Source organism: Lepidochelys kempii, chromosome 20 (genome assembly GCF_965140285.1).
Source record: "Lepidochelys kempii isolate rLepKem1 chromosome 20, rLepKem1.hap1, whole genome shotgun sequence".
In the NCBI taxonomy this organism is placed as follows: Eukaryota; Metazoa; Chordata; order Testudines; family Cheloniidae; genus Lepidochelys; species Lepidochelys kempii.
The window spans coordinates 23,322,366-23,344,461 of NC_136399.1; the positions used below are offsets into that span (position 1 = coordinate 23,322,366).

At 60.5% G+C, this 22,096-nt stretch overlaps 2 protein-coding genes and 1 long non-coding RNA gene across 9 annotated transcripts in view; 1 reads left to right on the forward strand and 2 right to left on the reverse strand.

Moving 5' to 3' along the window:
* Positions 1 to 101: 101 nt before the first annotated feature.
* Positions 102 to 20,028, forward strand: SH2D3A (SH2 domain containing 3A). 4 transcript variants are annotated; one of them, XM_073319002.2, is made up of 11 exons: positions 102 to 298; positions 6,928 to 7,053; positions 7,198 to 7,326; positions 8,232 to 8,668; positions 9,354 to 9,451; positions 10,533 to 11,110; positions 12,396 to 12,511; positions 13,655 to 13,854; positions 14,563 to 14,674; positions 15,888 to 16,073; positions 16,779 to 20,028. In XM_073319002.2, the coding sequence occupies exons 2-11, from the start codon at positions 6,964 to 6,966 to the stop codon at positions 17,251 to 17,253; spliced, it is 2,421 nt and encodes an 806-aa protein (XP_073175103.2). In that variant the 5' UTR covers positions 102 to 298; positions 6,928 to 6,963; the 3' UTR covers positions 17,254 to 20,028. The 4 variants fall into 4 exon arrangements, with proteins under 4 accessions (XP_073175103.2, XP_073175106.1, XP_073175104.2 ...); XM_073319005.2 differs by having other exon boundaries at positions 13,683 to 13,854; positions 16,779 to 17,045; XM_073319003.2 differs by lacking the exon at positions 6,928 to 7,053 and having other exon boundaries at positions 16,779 to 20,027.
* On the reverse strand, positions 2,242 to 11,615 carry LOC140900957 (uncharacterized). Its single transcript, XR_012155754.2, has 3 exons — positions 9,151 to 11,615; positions 4,160 to 4,431; positions 2,242 to 3,505 (listed from the first exon to the last, which is right to left on the reverse strand). It is a non-coding gene; the product is annotated as an uncharacterized LOC140900957 (long non-coding RNA).
* TRIP10 (thyroid hormone receptor interactor 10) overlaps positions 19,742 to 22,096 on the reverse strand; it is a 72,307-nt gene continuing 69,952 nt past the window's right edge. For all 4 annotated transcript variants that reach the window (XM_073319010.2, XM_073319007.2, XM_073319009.2 and 1 more), the window contains one exon: positions 19,742 to 21,493. In XM_073319010.2, coding sequence (XP_073175111.1) covers positions 21,345 to 21,493 — 149 coding nt within the window. In that variant the 3' untranslated portion in view covers positions 19,742 to 21,344. The remainder of the gene's footprint in view (positions 21,494 to 22,096) is intronic.

A 22,096-nucleotide genomic window follows, 5' to 3' on the forward strand; every position in this document is an offset into this window, starting at 1 on the left:
CACAAGCGTTTCCCACCTCACATCGTCACCCCCACAGCCCCTCACCGTTGCACGCAGCCCCGCCCACACCCACAGGCTCGCAACCCCCCCCCCCCCCGGCTCCGGCGCCCCTGCCTGCTCCCGGGCTCCGCTGCTCCCGGGGGTGGGTCCGGGCCCTGGGCGGAGCCGCTGCCGGGCGCTGGAATGTGCGGAATGGGGAGAGCGGCGAGCCCGGGGCTGGCGGGGACCTGCCGGGGCTGGAGGGAGCCGGAGCCGCGCACGGGACCCCCAAGCGCAGCGCTGCGCCCCAACCGCTCAGGTACGGGAGAGACATTGGACACCCACCCCTGCGCCTGCCCTGGCTGGGGGTGGCCAGGAAGGGGGAGCCCTGCGGGGGGGGCTGCAGGGGACCCGTTGCTTCTGTTTGGGGGAGCGGCTAGAATCGGGGGGGGGTATCCTGGAGGTGAAATCTGGGTGGGTGCCCTGCCCTATAGGAAAGGAAAGGAGCCAGATCGGGGTGGGGGACTGCCCGGGAGGTGAGGTGCGGGGGGAGGGGACCTTGCCCATAGGAGGAGATCCAGATGGCGGGGGTGTCCTGGAGGTGAGATCTGGCGGGGGGAGCCCTACCCTATAGGAGGTAGCCAGGATGGGGGGCAGCTATCCAGGGCCTTGAGGGGAGATCTGGAGGGGGTGCAGCCCAATAAGAGGTGGCCAGGATCTGGGAGGGGGGAATCTACTCTGGGGACCCCTGCCCTGGCAGTGACATGGGAGACGTTCCCACTGGCTCCTGCCCTGATGGGGTACCCAGTTACAGGGGTGGGAGGAGATTTGTTTGCGGGGAGTATGTTAGCAAAGACCTTCTCCCCCACCCCTCGGAGCCTAGGGGGAATCTTCTCTCTGTTCCCCATCGCCGTTTTTCAGACTGTTTCCCCAGAGAGACTGGAGCTCTCCCTAAATCCCCTGCATACCCTGCCCACACCCCAACACCCTTTGTTTGTTGGTTACCCCCCAACACACACACAAACACACACACACACCCTACAGCTGGCTTAAAAGCACAACCCCCCTTATCTAGCCCTTGGAAAAGGGGCTTTGGCTGCGTGATGATCTGTCTGCGGGCAAGACAATTGGGGGGTGTAGGGGCTGGTTCAGCCCCGACCCCGTGGCAGTCGGAGGGGGACCCTGGATTTACCCTGGGGTATCTGAAATCAGCACGTGGCCAGCATGTGTCCTGCCTATGCTGCGGTCAGGTGGCCCGCGGTGCCCACGGAGCCCTGGCAGGGGTGAGTCCCACAGGCTTCACTGGTGGTGGTGGGCCGTGGCTGATCGGAACAAATACACGTCACGTCACTTATTTCGGGTGACCGGCTTCCTTCCCCGGCGGTCGTCCAGTCGTTGGTGTCCGTTCCCTTTGCCAGTTTTCCTTTTGGGCCCCGGGTAGATGGGCGTTGCTCCGCGGGAGTTGATGGGGCCAGATCCCCGGCTGGTGTAAACTGGCTCTGCTCCTTTGAAGTCGTGGCTGATTTACACCGGCTGAGTTCCCCAGGGAGTGTGGGAGGAGGATCCAATCCCTGAGCCTGCCTCAGCACTGGTGCTGTTCCAGCAAACCGGGCCTGCAATGGCCGGGGGGGGGGGGGGGAAGCACGCCAGGGTGGAGGATTTCCTCCCCATTGTGTGGCCGCCCAGCCCTTTGTGTTTGGATTCCCAGGGATGGAGCCACAGGGCCAGGGTTTCCATGTCCTGAGCCAGGCGTGCAGCTCCCGTCTAGTGGGGCTGCGCTGGGGGATTAGAAGGGTGATGAGAGCCAGGAAAACTACAGCATCACCAGGCCCCTGCATTGCCGCTCACCTAGTGCCATGGAGTTCAGGGGCCAGGACTCAGGGACTGTCCTGCAGGATCAGGCCAATGGGCCCATCTAGCCCGGTATCCCACCTCCTCCCTCCCCACCCCATGGTGCCAGGTCAGGCCAATGGGACCATCTAGCTCAGTATCCTGCCCGCCCCACCCTGGATCAGCTCCATGGACCCATCTAGCTCAGTATTGCCTCACCCTTGATGGGCCCATTGGTCTGAGCTGTCACAGCCAGCCTGGTATCCCCTCCAGCCCCCCCGCCCCCCCGGTCCCTGTTGCATTAGATCCAGACAATAGTGTCAATCCGGGGATGTCACTGAAGTGACTCTGGATTTACACCACCCTAGCCGAGGCCAGAGCCCGACCCTGCGTCTCCCCATTCTCAGTGGAGCTTGGCTGGTGCACGCACCTGGCGTAGCTGCTTATTTGGTCTGCCCCACGGATAAAGATCAGGACCCAGCATGTGTCATCATCTCCCTGTGATTTTTTATCTGTCTCTTTAATTCTTTGCTGATGAAGACACCAGGGCTCCGGGTCTGGGCCCAAGAGCTTGGGAGCCGCCCCTTCTTTCATCTCACTTGACTGCCATTCAGTTTCTTCCCAGGGGGCTTTTGATCTGAATCTCATCCCCTTTTAGGAGGAAGCATCTCTGCGGGGGGTTGGCGTGAGCCCTGGAGGGTGGAGACCCAGTGGTGAATGGTCCTAGCGGGTTGGGTGCCCCGTCAGACTGGGCATCCCCTCACGTGAGGCCCCGGAGTTGCCTGTACGTCGTAGATTCTTGTATCCCTTGATCAGAGTGATTCAAACCGGCCTCAGAGTAACAGCCGTGTTAGTCTGTATTCGCAAAAAGAAAAGGAGTATGCATCCGATGAAGTGAGCTGTAGCTCACGAAAGCTTATGCTCAAATAAATTGGTTAGTCTCTAAGGTGCCACAAGTCCTCCTTTTCTTTTTTCAAACTGGCCTGACTCTGAGAGAATTAAGCAGCCTGATTTGTTTCGGTTAAGAGGTGACTTGATCACAGCTTAGAAGCACCTATGCTAGGCAGCTCTGACATTTAGCAGGAAGAGATGCAGCGGCTGGAAGCTGAGGCCAGACAAATTCATGCTGCAAATAAGAATCACATTTTTAACAGTGAGGGGGAATTAGCCACGGGGGAGGTCATGTCAGATCTGGGCTTGTGATTTACAGAGCTGGGAAGCTGCACTGGCTGGCTCTGGTGTAGGGGGCTCAGCCCTTCTGTAGACGGGGGCCTGTCCCTGACCTTGGCAGGAATTTTGTCTTGGGAGCTCTGCTGCAAAGATCAAAGGAAAAAAGCAGAGGGCTGGCTGGCTGAGCAGGGGATATAATCAGAGCTCTAACACGGTGCTTTTCACAAGCAGATCTCAAAGCCCTTCACCAGCTTTAATATATTTATCCTCCCAACTCTTCATCTGAGGCAGGACACTGCTGGTACCCCCATTGTACAAATGGGGAAACTGAGGCTCAGAGAGGCTACGTGACTTGCCGAAGGTCACCCTGGGAGTCTGTGGCAGAGCAGGGATTAGAACGTGGGTCTCCCAAGTCCTAGGCTAGGGCCCAAATTATTGGAACATCATTCCTCTTGGAGCCTTTTCCTCTCTGATTCCAGCGCAGGTCTGTAGCAGCTGGTGCCCACCCTTGGCAGCTCAGCAGCACCTGTGTTGAATGAAGGGGTGGGTCTGAGCCCTGTTCCATATGGGCTTGTGTCCCTCCTGTGGGAACCCGGTGTCAAGATTCAGGGGGGGCAGAGCATCCTGGCATCTGCAGGATGGCGGCCCAGGGGGATGAGTCACCATCCTTTAGGTCTCCAGGGACAGCCTGAGGTCCAAATTAGGACTGTGGGGTCCTAAATTGCAGGCCATTGTGCCACATGTTTGTGCCCATGTGGGAAAATGCTCCCTCCCAGTCCCATGTGTGAGTGGTGTGGACGGTCGGGTAGCTAATGCATGGGGCTGGGAGTCAAGAGAACGGACCGCTGCCCACACTCAGGGCCTGATCCTAGACCTGTTGCCATCAGCTGCAGAATGCCCACTGAGTGGGATCAGGTCTGGAGGTAGAGCTTTTCTGATGCCAGAGCTGGGGCGGGGGGCCCATGCTGCAGCACCCCACAGCTGGAGATGGGACACCACGGGGACCGGTGCTCTGAGGAGGTCCAGAGATGTCTGGCTGGTGGGTCTTGCTCACCTGCTCAGGGTCAAACTGATGGCCAGATCTGAGGTCAGGCAGGAATTCCCCCCCCCTGCCCTGGATTGGCAGGGACCTGGGAAGTGACGGGATTTGCCACCTTCTGCAGCACGGAGCGTGGATTACCTGCCGGGGTCATCTGGGCATGTCCCCATGCCCTGATCATTTTGGGCCTCTAGCTTGTTGGGCCGAGGAAGCGGGTTAAACGGCAATCGCTCCTCTTTCGCCCAGCAGCATCCTTGTGCCGGATGGGCCTGTCCTTGTTAATTGCATTCGAGGCAAGCAGGCTTTGCGGGCGCCTAGTCCCCTGCGAGGAGGCTTCAGTCCAGAATCCCAGTTGGCGGCTGTCTGATGTCGTCTAAAGGGGGCAGAGCGTCCGTCCGGCTTGGTTGTGGTACCTGCGGGTGCAGAGATGCGCTAAGTCTAGACAGGGGTTCTCAAGCTTTTTCTTTCCGAGCCCCCTTCCCCTCTCCCCCTGCCCCATGCTATACAAATTCCACGGCCCACCTGCGTCACAAGGGTTTTTCTGCATATCCGGTAGATTAAAAGCCAGGGCGGAGGTCAGAGGGTAGCAAGCAGGGCAATTGCCCGGGGCCCCACGCCCCACAGGGGAGCCCCCGTGACGCTAAGTTGCTCGGGCTTCGGCTTCAGCCCCAGGTGGTGGGGCTCGGGCTTGGGCTTCCTGCCCTGGGCCCCAGCCAGTTGAACGCCGGCCCCGCTCTGGTTTGTTTTGGCGGGCCCTGCTGAAACCGGCTCGCAGCCCCCCGAGTTGAGAACCACTGCTCTAGGGTGCCCGTCGTGGAGACGCACCCAGGCCACAGGGAAGGACGGTGTTTGGGGCCAAAGGGGCTGGGTGAGCCTCAGTGACCCACCGAGTTTGGGATCCCTCTGCTGCCTCTGTTGTAGAAGTACCACGGTAGGAAATGTAGGCTACCCCAGCCCTGGCCTCTCCCAGCAGGGGGCGCTGTGGGGAGCGGGGCAGGAGCGCTGGCTGTCGTGGGAGCTCCTGGCTACCCCAGCCCTGGCCTCTCCCAGCAGGGGGTGCTGTGGGGAGCGGGGCAGGAGCGCTGGCTGTCGTGGGAGCTCCTGGCTACCCCAGCCCTGGCCTCTCCCAGCAGGGGGTGCTGTGGGGAGCGGGGCAGGAGCGCTGGCTGTCGTGGGAGCTCCTGGCTACCCCAGCCCTGGCCTCTCCCAGCAGGGGGCGCTGTGGGGAGCGGGGCAGGAGCGCTGGCTGTCGTGGGAGCTCCTGGCTACCCCAGCCCTGGCCTCTCCCAGCAGGGGGTGCTGTGGGGAGCGGGGCAGGAGCGCTGGCTGTCGTGGGAGCTCCTGGCTACCCCCAGCCCTGGCCTCTCCCAGCAGGGGGTGCTGTGGAGAGCGGGGCAGGAGCGCTGGCTGTCGTGGGAGCTCCTGGCTACTCCAGTCCCAGTCTCTCCCAGCAGGGGGTGCTGTGGGGAGCGGGGCAGGAGCGCTGGCTGTGGGAGGTGCTCAAGGCCACTCCAGTCCCAGCCCCTCCCAGCAGGGACTGGGAGCCCCAAGGTGCAGCCCCTAACTGGAGGGACCACAGCTGTGAAGAGTCATGTGACTTATTGGGGGTCTCTGTAAGTAGAAGAGGCTGGGAGTCCGGGGTGGGTGGAGGAGACGGGGTGCTTGTGGGGGCTGGGGGAAGTCACAGCAGGAGCAGGAGTCCAGCAGCAAGGGTAGCAGGGGGTCCTGATCCGAGGGTGACCGAAGCCCTAGGAAAGGACTAGACGGACGTGGGGATCCTGGATCCAAGGGCTGAAGGTGACTGTTTTCTGTTCAGTAAGATGAATTAACCAGGCTCTGGGAGGGCAGTGGGGTGTAGTCGTCGGTGGGGAGACTGAATTAGAACCCAGGAGTCCTAGCTCTGGAAGGGGAGCGCCAGGCGGGCTGGGGAGTAGGACTCCTGCATTCTGTTCCCAGTTGCCATGGTCTCTGAGTGCCACCACGGTGAAGGAGGAGGGGAAACTGAGGCACACACGCAACCAGGGTGCAGTGACCTTGTGGGGCGCACGCTGGCTGCAGGGCAAACCCCCAGCTCCTGCAGTGCCCTCTCCCTCTCCTCCATAAGCAGGAGCGCAGACTTGTATCGAACGGCCCTGTCCCCTGTGCTGAGAGCTCTTGCACGCCAGCCGGTTGGAGCTGCACCACGGGGCCCGCTCGCTGGGCTGGAACTCTTCCGGCCTGCCAGGGTCACGGGCTGCTGGCGGGCTCCCAGTGCCGCTGACTCAGAGCCCAAGCATCCCAAGGTGTGCTCGGCGTCTGATAACCTGCCTAGGCAAGGAGCTGCGTGAACCGGAAGGAACCGCCCCGAGCAGGCAGTCCGGAGGAGCCACCGTTGGGACAGGAGGATCTGATCCTGAGGACTAGACTCCTCCGGGGCCGGGTGAACAGCCAGGCTCCTCGCTGGGTAAAGGGATCGGAGAGGGTTACATGCCATGGCTGCTTTTGGCACTTTGCTCTTTCCACTCCCCCCGTCTTATCGTCTTCCCCTCATCTTCCCCCTCTTTGCACAGCCATCCCGGGCGCCAACCGCAACCTTAGTGGTGATCTGACAGTAGGTTCTAGAGCCGTGGTTCTCAGGAAATCAGTTACTGTGGCATGGGGGGCGGGGGGCGGCGTGGAGTTTTTATAGCATGTTGGGGAGGCCTCACAAAGGAAAAAGTTGAGAACGCCTGGTCTAGAGGCTCCCCCTGCCATCGGGCTGGGTGCTGTGCAGGCCCCAGTTGAGATTGGGGGTGCCCCGGCCATGCCGGGTGCTGCTCAGCCCTGAAGAGCGTCTCTGCCCTGAAGAGCTCACAGACTAAAGAGACACAGCGAGAGGAAGGATTGGTATCCTGCATTTTACCATTTTGTCTATTTCTCGTTGTCTGCAGTGTCCGGCACAGCGGGGCTCTGATCTCAACGGGGGTATGGACATGCAGGGGGTGGGACTCGATGACCTCCTGTGGTCCCTTCCAACCCGGATAGTCTGTGATTCTATGACACTGCCCTGTCCTGAGGTCAGAGGCTGGGAGAGATCAGGCTGCGTGGGTCTGGGGGGGACGGGACGGGAGGTCAGAGTCCGGGGGGCGGGGAGAGGGGGGCACTAAACCAGTTGCTGGGAGGAAGATGTTGCTGCTGACCTGTGACCCTTTGCCGCCCAGGAGGCCTACGCAGAGGTGACCATGGAGTTGGCCAAGGAGAAGCTCAGGAAGGAGCTGGAGGAAGAGCTGAAGCTCAGCACGGAGGAGCTGCGGAGCCACGCGTGGTACCACGGCTGCCTGCCACGGGAGGTACCCACGATTCCGATCTATTAGGCGTATTATGGTAGTGCCCAGAGGCCCCAGCTGAGGTCAGGCCCCATTGCCCTGGCTGGGGCATAGATCCCATGGAGCTCAGTCCCACCAGCCCAGGAGGCTCGGTATCCCTGGTTTACGGAGGGGGACCCAGAAGTGCAGGGAGGGGAAGTGACTTGGCCAAGGTCACACAGAAAGTCAGTGACAGAGCCAGGGATGGATCCCAGGAGTCCTGACTCCCAGCCCCCTCTCCCCCCCGCTCTAACCACTAGACCCCACTCCCCTCCCAGAGCCAGAAATGGAAAGCAGGAGTCATGACTCCCAGCACCCCCCCGCTCTAACCACTAGACCCCACTCCCCTCCCAGAGCCAGAAAAGGAACCCAGGAGTCCTGTCTCCCAGCCCCTGCTCTAAACACTAGACCCCGCTCCCCTCCCAGAGCCAGAAAAGGAACCCAGGAGTCCTGTCTCCCAGCCCCTGCTCTAACCACTAGACCCCGCTCCCCTCCCAGAGCCAGGAATGAAACCCAGGAGTCCTGTCTCCCAGCCCCTGCTCTAACCACTAGACCCCACTCCCCTCCCAGAGCCAGAAAAGGAACCCAGGAGTCCTGTCTCCCAGCCCCTGCTCTAAACACTAGACCCCGCTCCCCTCCCAGAGCCAGAAAAGGAACCCAGGAGTCCTGTCTCCCTGCCCCCGCTCTAACCACTAGACTCCACTCCCCTCCCAGAGCCAGGAATGAAACCCAGGAGTCCTGTCTCCCTGCCCCCGCTCTAACCACTAGACCCCGCTCCCCTCCCAGAGCCAGAAAAGGAACCCAGGAGTCCTGTCTCCCAGCCCCCCCCGCTCTAACCACTAGTCCCGCTGCCTGCCATCCCCGCCAATGAACAGCCCTTGTCTCCCCAGGAGGCCGAGTCCCTGCTGGGGGAGGACGGGGATTTCCTGATCCGGGACTCAGGCTCCAGCCAGGGGGACTATGTGCTGTCCTGCCGCTGGCGGGGCGAGACCCTGCACTTCAAGATCATCCGGGTGGTGCTGCGCCCTCGCCAGGGCTACTCCCGCACCCTCTTCCAGTTCGAGCAGGACCAGTTTGACAACGTGCCGGCCCTGGTGCGCTTCTACGTGGGCAACTGCAAGCCCATCTCAGAGACCTCGGGCGCCGTGGTCTCTCGGCCCCTCAACCGGGACGTGCCGCTGCGCTGGCTGCAAGAGCGCTACGGGGCCACCGGCCAGCCCCGTCTGGACGAGCAGGAGCCGGCCGAGGGGGACGCGGCTCCTGCCCAGAGACTCGGCCGCCACAGACTCACCGCTGGGGAGATGCCGACAGAGGGGAACCTGCTCCGGTGAGCGCTGGGATGGGAAATGGCGCTGGTTAGAGCTGGGGCTGGGAGTCCGGACTCCTGGGTTCTCCGCTCAATTCCAGGAGGGAGGTGGGGTCTAGTGGTTAGAGCCAGGGAAGGGCAGGGAGTCAGGACGCCTGGGTTCGGTTCCCAGCCCTGGGAGGGGAGTGGGGGGGGTTGTGGGTTTGAACAGGGAGGACTCGGAGTCAGGACTCCTGGATTCTATTCCCGCTGTACCATAGAGTCACAATGTGACCTCGGGGGAAGCCCGTTCCCCTTTCCTTGCCTCAGTTTTCCCATCAGTGAAGTGGGTCTTCTGATCTTCTCACCTGGAGATGGGTTGTGATGCTAAATTCCTTGCTAAGTGCTTTCCGAACCCAGGGGGATAGGGGCTGCCCTCATTATTAACCCTGTGTCTGCCAAACTGCCCCCCGCGCTGTGGGCTGGGTCTGAAAGGCCGGTCCCTGGTGCCGTGCATGACTCACACGAGTGACTCGGGCTCCAAACTGGCTTCCCCACGAATGATCACGTTCCATGAAGCAGCCCAGCCCTGGCACGGAGGGCAGGATCCCCGATCCAACAGCTGGGCACATTACTCCGGCATCCCCTTCATTCTGGGCGTGGGTCCTTTGCAGCTTGGGGGTCTGCAGCGGCCGGGGGCTCACAGTGTCGCCGCTTCTCCCTGCAGGGTGAAAGACAGGAGCGGGAGCCAGCCCACCGGGCTGGATCAGCTGGGCCGGCGCCCCCTGCTCTACACGGCACAGTCAGACAGTAACCTGCGGACAGGTGCGTGGGAGCTGGGGCTGGAGGGCAAAGGCTGCCTCCACTGGGGGGAGGGGTATTAACCCCTTTCACCACCTGGGGGGGTACAGGGCAGGGGATGGTTTGGCTGCTACCTTCAATGCAGTTCCTCTGGATTTACGCCGGTGTAACAGGATTTGTGCAGCCCCCTAGTGCAATGCTCCCAGGTGGTTCCGTAATGCACCTAATAGATAATGTACAGTGCCTAGCACGCTCCTGGTCCATTAGCGGGGCTCCTAGGTGCTACCATAATGCATCTATTAGATGCCTTAATATGCAGAAGGTTTAAAACAAACAAAAGGAAGTATTTTTTCACACAACACACAGTTAACCTGTGGAACTCCTTGCCGGAGGATGGTGTGAAGGCCAAGACTATAACAGGGTTAAAAAAAGAACTAGATAAGTTCATGGAGGGTAGGTCCATCAATGGCTATTAGCCGGGATGGGCAGGGATGGTGTCCTTAGCCTCTGTTTGCCAGAAGCTGGGAATGGGCGACAGGGGATGGATCATGTGATGATTCCCTGTTCTGTTCATTCCCTCTGGGGCACCTGGCATTGGCCGCTGTCAGAAGACAGGATACTGGGATAGATTGACCTTTGGTCTGACCCAGTGTGGCTGTTCTTATGTATAATGTACAGCGCCTAGCACACCCCTGGTCCACGAGCAGGGCGCCTAGACACTACCATAATACATCTAATAGATAATGTACAGTTCCTAGCACAACAGGGTTCTGGACCATGACAAGGGCTCCCAGGCATTACCGTAATACACCAAATAACGGACTCCTTATAAACCAGATCCTCAAGCTGGTGTAAATTTGCATCTCTCCATTGACTCCAATGGAGCGATAGCCCATTTCTGCCAGCTGGGGATCTGGCCCTGCTACATATCACCATCGCTCTGATTGCCACCCCGCTGCTTTCACGCCGGTGTAACTCCCCTGTCCCTTTGGGAGCGACTCCGGATTCACACCAGTCCTGGCTGAGATCAGAACCAGGCTCTGTGGGAACCATGTGTCCGGCTGCTCCGCTCCCCGCTCTGACATGGTCCTGTCTCCTTCTGCAGGCAGCCCGGAAGCTCCAGCCGGCACCCAGGAATGGAGCAAGCTCCCGCCCCCCTCACCCGTCTTCCGCACTGGCAGCGACCCCGTGCTGCGGCCCCCCGCCCCCCGGTGCCTGGACCCCGAGGGGGGTGCAGCCCTGAGCGGCTCGGAGGGGCAGCTGCACTCCAGGGCTCCCCCCAAGCCCCTGCGGGCCCCTTCCATGCTGGTGGGCGACGCCCCCCAGGAGCAGCCCAGCACCTACTGCGAGCTGGTGCCCAAAGCCCCGGCCGGCCTGCGGAGCCACGTGGCTCGGCTGCACACCGAGGAGAAGTGGCGTGGCCGGGCCCGGGCCACAGACACGGCCTTCGGCTTCCTCGAGGATGAGGGGGTGCCGCTCCCCCGGCCACGCCACTACGAGGAGGACTTTGTGCGCCCCCTACTGGAGACAGCCTCCTCCTTCCAGCCCCACAGCTTCCCCTCGCTCCTCCTGCCCCCCGACAACAAGCCCCTGGAGCCCGGCGCCCTCAAACGGCTCAAGGACCTCTTCACCCGGCATGACTGCCGGACCATGGCCCTGCATGTCCTCTACATGGACTGTCTGGTAAGGGGGAGCTGGGAGCCAGGACTCCTGGGTTCTATCCCCAGCTCTCGGAGGGGACTGGGGGTCTAATAGTTAGGGGGGGCACCAGCTCTCTTGCCAACTCACTATGCAACTATGGCCTGTGCCTCAGTTTCCCCCATCTGTATGGTGAGGGGGATGAGAGTGCCCTCCAGGGCAGTGGGGTGCGGGGAGGTGAGCTGGTTGTGAGGTTTTGAGATCCTTTTTGTGGAAGACCCCACAGAGCCATAGCATTTAAGGCCAGACAGGATCACTGGCCTGGATATCATGGGCTACCAGCGCCATGGTAGCCAGTGGCACCCAGCACCCAGACGCTAAACCCGACCGGCATGGGTATGTGGGTGGCATTACCCCCTGCCTCTAACAGCCCTGGACCCCAGGACCCCCTGGGAATGGAGTCGGACCCTGGGGGTAAAAACTGGCCACTGGGGTCTGTGCACTTGTACCCCAGCCATGCCCGGCGGCTGCTCCGCTCTCCCCCGGGGGGAAGCTCAGGGGGCTTGTTATCCTGCGCGGGTGGCCCCATCTCATACCTCTCCAGCCCAATTCATAGAGAGCTCCTCTCCTCTCATGCCCAGCCCCACCCGTGGTTCTCAGACTCTCCCCCCTCCAAGAGGGCCCATTGCACTGGCCCTTCCCAGAGCTGAGACCTTGCCAGCTTAGTGAAGCTGCAGCCTGTGGGTAGAAAGGGTTAAATATTGAGGGGGTGGGGGAATGCTTGGGGGGGTAGGGGATCTCGGGGGCTATGGAACTGTCCCCACCCCCACCATAAGGGGAATGGGTAGGAGCCCCATAGCTCCGATGGGAAGCAGCCCTGGAGAACAGGAAGTCGGAGATCGGCATAGTTATAGCGGGTTGGGGTCGGCACTGCCTGTGGGGGGAGAGTGCCCCCTCCTGAGCCCCCCGCCCTGCTCCTTTGTAGCACAGTACCCCCTAGCATAACTGTGTGGGGAGAGCGCCCCCTACTGATCCCCACTCCCTGCAGCCCAGCGATCCTGGAGATGAGTAGGGGGTGGCTTATGGACCGACGGGGACCCTCCCTCCTTGGTCTTTGCATGGGCCTGCTTAAGCCTGGCTGGGGGTACTGCTCGCTCCTCAGCAAATGTGGAATGGGGGGATCGGAGTATCCAGGGGCTCTCAGTGTAATAAGAAAAGGCCCTGTCCCTTGGGGGACCCAGTGACCTCGCTCCCCCCGCCGGCAGGAGGGTCCCTTTGTCCCGGCAGATCTCAGGCCCTCACCCCTGCGCTTGTTTGTTGCTTGCACCAGGTTAGCAGGATCACCAGGGTGCCCAGGGAGCAGCAGCAAGCGATGGGGGTAAGCTCGGGTCTGGAGCTGATCACCCTGCCTCACGGGCACCAGCTGCGCCTGGACCTGTTGGAAAGGTACCAGCCTGGGGGAGCAGGGTGTGGGGACGGAGGCTGCGGGATGAGGTGTAGCAGTGTGGAAATGCGGCTGCCTCTGGGTGAGGGCGTGAGGGTGGCGCAACAGCTCAGCAGGATTTGCACTGGCAGGAGGAGGAGCTGGAGTCTAGTGAAAGCCGCGGGGGACAGTTAGAATAAAACTTAGCCGGGACATGGCTGGGTAAAGCCCTTTACTGACCACAGAATAGGTTAAGACTGCACTTAAGGGCTCGTCTGCATGAACATTTAGTTTGCGGCAAGCTAGGGTGGGAGCCGACCCACCCCCCACCCTCCCGGCCTGCACGCTCTGTCCCTGTGCACCCAGGTGACGTGCGACGTGCAGTACCAGCTTGTGAATGTGCTTTCAAACTCGACTGCATCAACTCACATTTCCAGGGGGCATCAGCCGGGGGGCTGGTGGTGGGGGGCAGTTCCCACCCCTGGGTGCCGGAGTTATAGGTGTGTAGTGGAGACCAGATCTTAGAGCGTGGCCGGCTGGGGTAAGTTCCCAGCCCCAGCTTGCTGGGGACTAAATGTTTGTGTAGACAAGCTCGGGGCCTCCGGTGAAAGATGGCAGAGCGCCTCCTAGCACTGCAGTGTGGTACTGAGGTCTGCACTGGCTGCCAGGGGGAGAGCGCCCCCTCCTGAAAGCCCCACTCACTGCAGCAGACCCCAATAGCACCATGCTGGGGCATTAGGATCTGCGCGGACTTAGAGCATGTCTACGCTACACGCCCTACGGCTGCAACGTGCCCCCCCCCGGCACGACAGAAGGGGTTTTCCCATCGCCAAGCCACCCCCTCCAGCGGCAGTAACTAGGGCAACGGAAGAATTCTTCTGTCACCCTAGGGTGTTTGCATTGGGGCTTAGCTTGGCTGATCTAGATCATAGGGGGAAAGGGGGGGGGGGATTAATTTCTTACACGTAGGCGGTTAACCTATGTTTTAAGGAGCACTCCCCCTCCTGAGCCCCTCCCCACGTTACGCAGGGGGATGTTTCCCTTGCAGGTCTCCCCTTTAACACACGCCCAAGCCCAGACCTGCTTAGCTTGCCCCAGGTAACGCCAGCCTCCCTTGAGCAGCTACAGGCCCACCGCCCGCCCTGCTAGCGAGCGGTGGGGTTCAGCCCCTTGCGGTGTCTCTGTCCCTTCCAGGCACCATCTCATGGCCCTGGGCATCGCGGTGGACATCCTGGGCTGCACCGGGGGCGTGGCGGAGCGAGCCGGCACCCTGCACAAGATCGTCCAGCTGGCTGTGGAGCTGAAGGGCTCGGCCGGGGACCTGTTTGCTCTGTCGGCCGTGATGAAGGGCCTGCAGCTGCCCCAGGTGGGGGGCGAGCCGGGGGCGGCGGGGGGGACACTTAGCTCCTGCTCCCCATGGAGGCCGGCCCTGGCCCCAGCCTGTAAGGCAGCCTTGATGAGGCCGACAGAGGGGGACGGTTCGGGCTGGCCCATAGAGAGGGGCGTATGGAATTGTCTCGTCACGGGGTGGGCTGTGAGCCCTGGAGCTTGGGTGGCTGGATGGAGCCCTGGGGAAAAAGACGGGAGGGAGCAGAACTGTCTTGGTCCCCATTAGTGGGGAGGAGAGGGAGGGTTAGGGGGAGGTAACGTGTTAATGGACGAGGGAGACCTGTGACCTTGGACAAGTCGCTTCTCGTCTCTGGGCCTCAGTTTCCCCTGCCCGCACTGTGCGTGTTCACAGTGAGCTGTTCAGGGCAAGGACTGCCTATGGGTCTGGGCAGCACCCAGCCCATGGGGGACCCCCCTGATCTCAGCCAGCACCTGAGCAACACCTGGCACCAGGTGGCCCCGACCTTGGTCAGCTGGTCTGTGCAGTGCCCGGCCCAGTCTTGAGTCGCTCCATCGTAATGGGATCCAATAGGCCTTGATCTACCCCTAAGGAACGGGACTCCCATCCATCTGGCGAGCGGCCTGCGTCTGGTCCACGACGCTTGCCCCAAGGCATGGCACCCACCGTAGCCCGCCCCCCAATGTCTCACTCCTGTCCCTGCCCCCCCCCACCACCACTCTGCAGGTTGCGCGGCTGGATCAGACGTGGCAGAAGCTGCGGCAGACCCACACCGAGAGCGCCATCGCCTTCGAGAAGGACCTCAAGCCCTTCGTGAAACGCCTCAACCAGGGGGAAGGTGAAGCACAGCCTGCTGGGTGCCCAGTCCGTGGACCTGAGAGGGGATGAAACAAGCTGGGGAGGGATCTGCCTGGGCAAGGAGGGGCCGTGGTGGGAGCATCATGGGGGTGAATCTCGCCCCGGGAAGAGAGGGCTGCAGGGGGTGGCTGACACCTGGAGAGGTGGGAATTAGGCTGGGGCAGGGGGGTATGGACGGATGGCCTCACCTGGGTTTGTGTGCCACCAGCCTGGGCTGGCTCAAAGCCAGGCCCCCTTCCCCCACCTCTGATGCCAAATGGTACAGGTCCCCTAAATGTGCTGCTCTTCCCCCCCCACCCCACAAATACCCTTTTATGCCAGAGTCCTGGCCCAGTCCAGGAGGATGGCTTTCCCAGTGGTTAGAGTGATGGCCTGAGACTAGGGAAAACTAGCTTCAAGTCCCGGCTCTGCTCCAGCAGCCCGGTGGACAAATCACATAGGCCCTCTGTGCCTCAGTTTCCCCATCTGTACAATGGGGATGAGAGCCCTGCCTCTCTGGGGGTGGTGAGGATAAATGCATTAATGACAGCAAGGTGCCCAGCTGCTAGGGTGGTGGGTGCCAGGTCAGTACCTAAGCTAGAGTGGACACCCTTCTTTCTGTCCATGCGGGGGAGAGGATTCCTGTCTCAAATGGGATCCGATCTTCTTCTTCTCCCAGCATCCCCTGCACTGAGCCTCAGTGCTGGCCATGGATCCACCCTTTACACCAGGGCTGCATTTCACCCTCCATGGCCAGTCCTTCTTACTCTAGCCCCAGCCTGCAACAGCAAAGCATCATTCAGGTAGAAGGGAGAGAATTAGACCCTCCCTCCCAGGCCCCATACTGACTAACGCTAGGTGTGACGTGTGATGGCTGGAAGCACCTACAATCATGTGGGAGGGCGCGGGGGGGAAGCTGTTGCCCATTTATCCGAGCAGCTTCCACTGCAGTTTCGGGGCGGGGGGATGTGATTAGGACAGACCTCTTCTGTGCCTGGTTGCCGGATACATCAACCCCAGTGGCTAGACTTGCAGAGACCAGGGCCCGAGATAAAAAAGCTGCTGCTGAAGCGTTCTTCCAGCTTGAGCGGCCACGGTGTGCATGTCTGGGGTTGCCGGCCCAGCTCCCGCTGGGTGCCTGGCCTCCAAGGCACAGGCTGGATACGTGACCCTGCTTGGAGGTGGCTCTCTGACCCCTTGTCCCCCTACTGCAGGGAACTCCTCCCCCGGAGAGGTCGCCATCCCTCACCTCCTGCCTCTCATCAGCCTCATGGAAGGGGAGCAGCTCTGGGACGACCACGAGGAGAGCTGCGACCTCCTCTTACGGACGCTGGAGTCCGCCCGCTCCATCGCCACCAGCGCCGGGGCGTACAAAGCCACCGCAGAGGCCAAGCTCCAAGGTAGGGCTGCAAGGAGCCGTGTCTATCAGCCCAGCTTGGGGCAGGCTGAAGGTTTTCCAGAGCCTCAGCGGAGTTGTAGTTCGGTTACCTCCTCATGCTCCCCGTTGTCTCTGGGCTGGATTCCCCAGCTGGACTACATCTCCCATGATGCCCCCCTGACCTGGGACTCCCATGATGCCATTGCTTTACTGCACCATGAAGTGATGCTGTAGTGAATCATGGGAGATGTAGTCCAACAAGGGAGCCCTGCCCCTAGAGGTGGTGGTGGAGATGCGGCCACTGCACTGCAACTCCCACAAGGCAGGGCCGAGGCAGATCCAAACAGTAATATTCTCAAACCCAGCTGTGATGGAAATGGTTTGAGTAGCCCCACTGGATGTAGAGCTTGGTCTCGCCTTCAATAAAGCCAGTTCTTAGTCCCCGGGCCTGCGATTACACAAACAGCATAGGAAGGGGCGGGGGGAGGGAGAGCTCAGTGGTTTGAGCATTGGCCTGCTAAACCCAGGGTTGTGAGTTCAATCCTTGAGAGGGCCATTTAGGGATCTGGGGCAAAAATTGGGGATTGATCCTGCTTTGAGCAGGGGGTTGGACTAGATGACCTCCTGAGGTCCCTTCCAACCCTGATCCTCCATGAAGGAATGAGCCAGAGCCCCAGCCCTCCTGCACCTCTCAACCCTTCCCTGGTATCTTCTCTCCTCTTGCTAGGATTCCAAGCCACGGCGGAGCTCCTCGAAGCTTTCCAAACCGAGTTCGCGCTCCGCTTATTCTGGGGCAGCAAAGGAGCGGCCGCAGACCGGGCCGAGCGCTACAGGAAATTCGACGCCATCCTCACGGTGCTGTCCCAGAAACTAGAACCAGCGAGGAAAACGGAGCCCTGAGTTTCCTCCACCGCCACGGCACAGCCCACGAACAATGGCTTGCAGAGCCAAGACAGGATGGAGGAGCAACAGCGCCCCACTGCCTGGAGATCTCTCCCCTAGCCTGGCCGCCAGTGCCGGTAGCAGGATGGGGGCAGGGGAACGAGCCCGAGCCCAAAAGCCACCCGGGCCCCACCGCTGCAGAGGACGGGGGGTACAGAGATTTCAGCGGCTTACGCCCGGGCAGTATTCTACCAGCCCCCCCTGCCCCGCGCCTTGCTGCTGGAGGCGGCTGCTCCGTGTGCAGAAGCTTGCGGGAGTGAGGAGGATTGGTGGACCCATTGCACCCACGGCTTTTTAAATGCAAAATGCCACTGCAGCTGCAGCTTCCCCCGCCTCTTTGCCAGCGTGGGAGGGTGTGAGATGGTGAAAGGGAGCAAAGCAGCAGGGGGGAATCCCCCTCCCAGCAAAGCGTGTGTGGGAGGGATGGTGGTTGTAGCAATAGTAATAAACCAAAGCCTTCCAACTGGTTTTGGTAACGGCTGCAAGGGTTGCTCCAGGCCCTGGGGTGCTGCAGTTACGCAGAGGCGGCGATGCGGGGCTCTGGCAGAGGGGGGCTAAGTTGCAGCCTAGGGCAAGTTGGACTGGTGCAGGAGGAGTGGGGCTAGAACTCTCAGCCTGGGGCTTGAGGGCTGTTGTCTTTCCCAGGACAGGGCAGGGCGGTAGACACCCACTGGGCCCTATACCCCCATTCAGGGGGTGCCCTAGCCTGAAGGGGAATCCACGCCCTGCCCCCTTAGAATGACCACTGGAGGCTTAGAGGAAGTTAAAAATCTCTGCCCCTGTCCCCTTCTCCCCTGAAATGAAGCGGGTTTGTGCTGCCCTCAATGCATGGGGGGAGCTCCCCTGAGCGGGGGTGGCAAGGAGGCTGTTATCTCTGCCCCGGAGGTGAAGAATTGCCTAATGGTTACAGCAGGAGACACCTGGGTTTGGCAGCCAGTTCTGCAGCAGCGGGAGCAGAAGGGGTGAAGACCTAGAATAGGCTGGCCAGGAGTTAGACTAGGACCCCCATAGCGTACCCATCCCCACCCCGGTCCCCCAACACGCTCCTCAGCCGAGGGCAGTGGGGAAGTGAAACCAGACAATGCACCACAGAGGGGAACAGTCCAAGCCAGGCTGTGGTGTCCCCCCCCGAGTCTATGCTCATGTGAGGGGAACCAGCTTGAGGCAGTGCCCATCCAATGCCCTAAGGAGCGGCTGGCCAGGAGGGTTATGCCTATGAGAGCCTAAGCTGGGAATTTAAACGAGGGTAGTTACAACGGGGCTTAGCCCTGTGTGGATGCTCTGAACTCAGGCGAAGCCCTTGTCTGAGGGGAAGCCATACCACTCCAAGTGAGGGTGTTAATTTAAGCCCCCTGCTCTCTGTAAACCAATGCACACTCCAGCTCCACTAAACTGCTCTTCCCTTCATGGGGTCCCCCTCTCTTCCCCACATCCACTGTGGAGTAAGAAGGGGGGTGGCTGGAGACAGCACAAGGGTGGCTGGCCCCCTGCTCTGCTCTAGCAGAAATTAGCAATTGAAATGTTGCCTCTAACACACTATTGAGAACTTCCGAATGGAAGTAAAAGTACCACGTCCCTGACGGGGAAACTGAGACAGGCCGATAGTCACACAGCAAAATCAAGGGAAGGCAAAGATAGGACTCCACACCTACTTGAGCCCATGCCCCTCCCACAGCTGAGAATAGAACCCAGGAGTCCAGACTCCCAGTCCCCCTCCTCCCCTGGGCCTAGCCCTGCTAAATGGAACCCAGGAGTCCTGGTGGCCAATTCCCCCTACTCTAAACCCACTAGCACCCTGTGAGGCCACCTGTGTTCCCGTCCACCACGGCGCAGCTGGGGGGTTGTCACTGCCTCTGTTCCTCCGTTTCCCCAAGCGAAAAACAGGGATAATCGTTCCTTAGCTCTGTCCTCACTGAAAAACCAGGATGCATTTTTACTGCCGGGTAGCCGCAAGAGGGCTGTACATCGCATGAGCAGACAGGGTAATTTACCTCACCCGAGGTAGTCCAGAACAACCCTCCAAAGCTGGGGCTGGCCTCAACTAGCTACATAGCATTTAAAAGCTTCCCGGGCCACATCCCCATCCAGGCTCTCCAGCACACGAGCAAAAAAGAAGCGCCCTTAACTCGTTAGCCAACACACTGACGCAAGGCGGAGCTCCAGGGAAGAGCGGGCATAGCCTCAGGGAAACCTTAAGCCCCTCCGTAGTTTGTAGCTGGACCTGCTAGCACCTGTGAACACTAGACCCTGCCTCGGCCACACGAGAGCGTCCTCACCTGTATGAGAATCCCTCCGGGTTTGTCTTCGCCGTACAGCTGCATCGCTGTAGTGCGGGAGTGAAAACGCTCCTCTCCCGCCAGGGGAGCTGCTCCCGGCGGCGTAGTTAAGCCTCCGCCCCGAGAGGCAGCAGCCATGGCGCCGGGAGAAACTCTCCCGTCAACAGAGCGCCGTGTACACAGGGGGTAAGTCGGTATAACGGCATTGCTCAGGGGTGTGGATTTTTCACACCCCCTAGATCGACAGAGGGGGTGTGGTGTAGACCTCACCCTAGTGAGGACGAGGACCGGATGCCTGGCCCCCGGGCCACCACAATGGGGTCCTGCTCTCAGCTGGGGGGCTTCTAGACAGGATGGTAACCTACACAACTAGCCGCGCCCCTCTCCCTAAGAGCAGGGTGGGCTAGGTGGCGCTGGAATATGGACGAACCGCTCTGCTCCCCTCCCACGGCCGAAACAAACCGAGGCCACAGAGTCTGTACTGTTTTTATAAACTTCTTAAAAACTGCACTGGGGAAGGGAGAGAGAGAAATCAACTATTTACATAAAGTGTAAAAGGCACCAGGCTGCAGTGGAAATACATTCTATGGCTCGGGGGCCACGGGCTCCAGCACAGCGACACCCCCCCCAGACCCACTTCTCAGAACCGGAGGGGAGACAGGATCTGCCCCCCCCCCCCCCCCGGTAGGGTGAACAGACGCCAAGACCACTGGGACATTTACACTTATGTTACAGGTTAACTGAGGCATAGGCTAAAACGAGCAGTAATTGGTCACTGTATAAAAGGCTAATATATTAGAGTCCTCTAAAAAAAATTACACACAAGGGGTGGGCTGCAGCGCGGACCCCTGGGCTCCCCCCCAGCGAGATCACCCCCCCACATCCCCCCCAGGGGACAGATTCATTTATGCAGCAGGCACTTTATGCATATTTTTCCCCCCTTGGCTGGGCGAGTTTTGGAGTCTGGGGAATAAAGTGCATTTCGTGGCCCCAGCGGCGGAAGGGGAAGTGGGCTGGAGCTCGGCCAACGCTCGAGCTGGTGGCATTAGCTGCAACGGGCACTCGCTCCCACCCATGGCCCCTGGCAGAGAATGGCCAGAGGTTCAGGCCCGGGGGCTCCCGGCCGGCTGGCACCTCTGTTCCATTAACATCTGGGCTGGCGCCAGCCTAAGCGGGAAGCCACAGGTCCTGGGTTCAAATCCCAGAAAGGCAACAACTGACCCAGGACTGAGGTTCGGCATGCTGCTTAACATGCACCTGGAAGACGCCCAGATGCCAGGGTGATGAACATGGAAGAATCGATGCACTTTCTATTCCATAGCCCCGCTATTCCATACAGGCTCTGCTCATCACACCCCCATTGAGCCTGGATCCCTTTGCCCTAAACTAGCAGGAGGCAGTGCAGCTCCCTTCACCCCAAAGACCTCATGCAGCCGCCCCCCCCCCCCACAGGAGGAAATAATAACAGGCTCCTATGAGCCCCACCCAGGAGGGGGTGGGGGGTAGCATGGGAACCATGTCCCCACTGAGTATAGAGGGATGGAATCTGAACCATACCCCCTTGTGGACACAGGGATTATTGCAGCCACGCCCCTGGGGGAAATGTGGGGTTCACAGCCCAGGTGCTTAAGAGCAGGGGAGAGGGCAGGGTGCAGCAAATGCTTTTAGGAGGAGGTTGAGTTACTCACTCACAGGGAACTGACAGAGGGGGCACAGTATGGGAGTATGCAGGGGCAGCAGCCAGAAACCCAGTCCACCCCTCCCCCCAGCACCCACTGCGACCTCCCCCCGCAAGCCGAGAGGCCGTGCTGAAATGCGAAATGCCACAGAGCTGGGGCTTGGGCAGAAGGGGGGGGGGGGGTTCTCCTTCCCCTCACAGGCGATCTGCTTTGCAAGCGGGCACCACTGCTTGCCCACAAGGGCCACTTGTCTATGCAGGGCCAGGGGCCACTCCCAAGCCTGTACCCGTGGAGTCCTAACCCCCAGGCTCCAGCAGCGTTGCTCCAATCCCCGCCGCCCCCCCTGCAGCTCCACGAGCCGGCTGCCGCTCTCCAGCCGGGCGGGGAGGCCCACGCTCAGTTCAGGGTGACCCGCAGGTAGGACGTCGGCACGTAGCCCTCGTCGCCTTTGCTCCTCCGCACGCGGGTCCAGCCGTCGCCTTTGTCCTCCTCCATCAGGCTCAGCTCCTCCCCCTCCGTCATGGAGATGGTGCCTTCGCTGGAACCTGGGGGGGGGAGAGGGAGGGAGGAAGGGGGTGGGGGAAATCCAGGCAACGGGGTGAGAAGAATCGCTCGTTTCAGAGCTCAGCTAGGTTCCCCTCCCTCATCCCTGTGAAGGGATGGGAGGGCCCGTATGTTAGAGCTCCCAGAAGCCCTGGGGGAATCACACCTGCAGCAATAGGCCACTGGGGGCTGGAAGTTTCCACTGGAAGACATGGGTGAATGACACAGACCCTAAGTGACCCTTCCTTGTCCCCCATTAGCCAGGAAATATCCCAGTGGACAGCAGTTAGAGGGGAACTTATGCCAAACCCCTACCTGGGGGTGTGGACCGAACAGGGGGTTGGAGATGTAGCCTGCTTGGCGGTGAAGGCTCCAACCCCTAAGCGGAGTTTGAACTCAAGGCCTTTCAGTAGGTTCCTACTGTTTGACCTAAAGGAGGAGCTCTGTTAGCAGCCAGCACTAGTAAGACTGTTATCCTCATTGCGCACCAGGCACTGGGGTGTGGAGGGAGGGGGAACTGGCAAAGGATGGTTGAAAAATTTCCAGCAGAAAACTGGTTTTTGACTAAATGAGATTTTTCAGGTTAAGTAACAGCTTCCCATGGA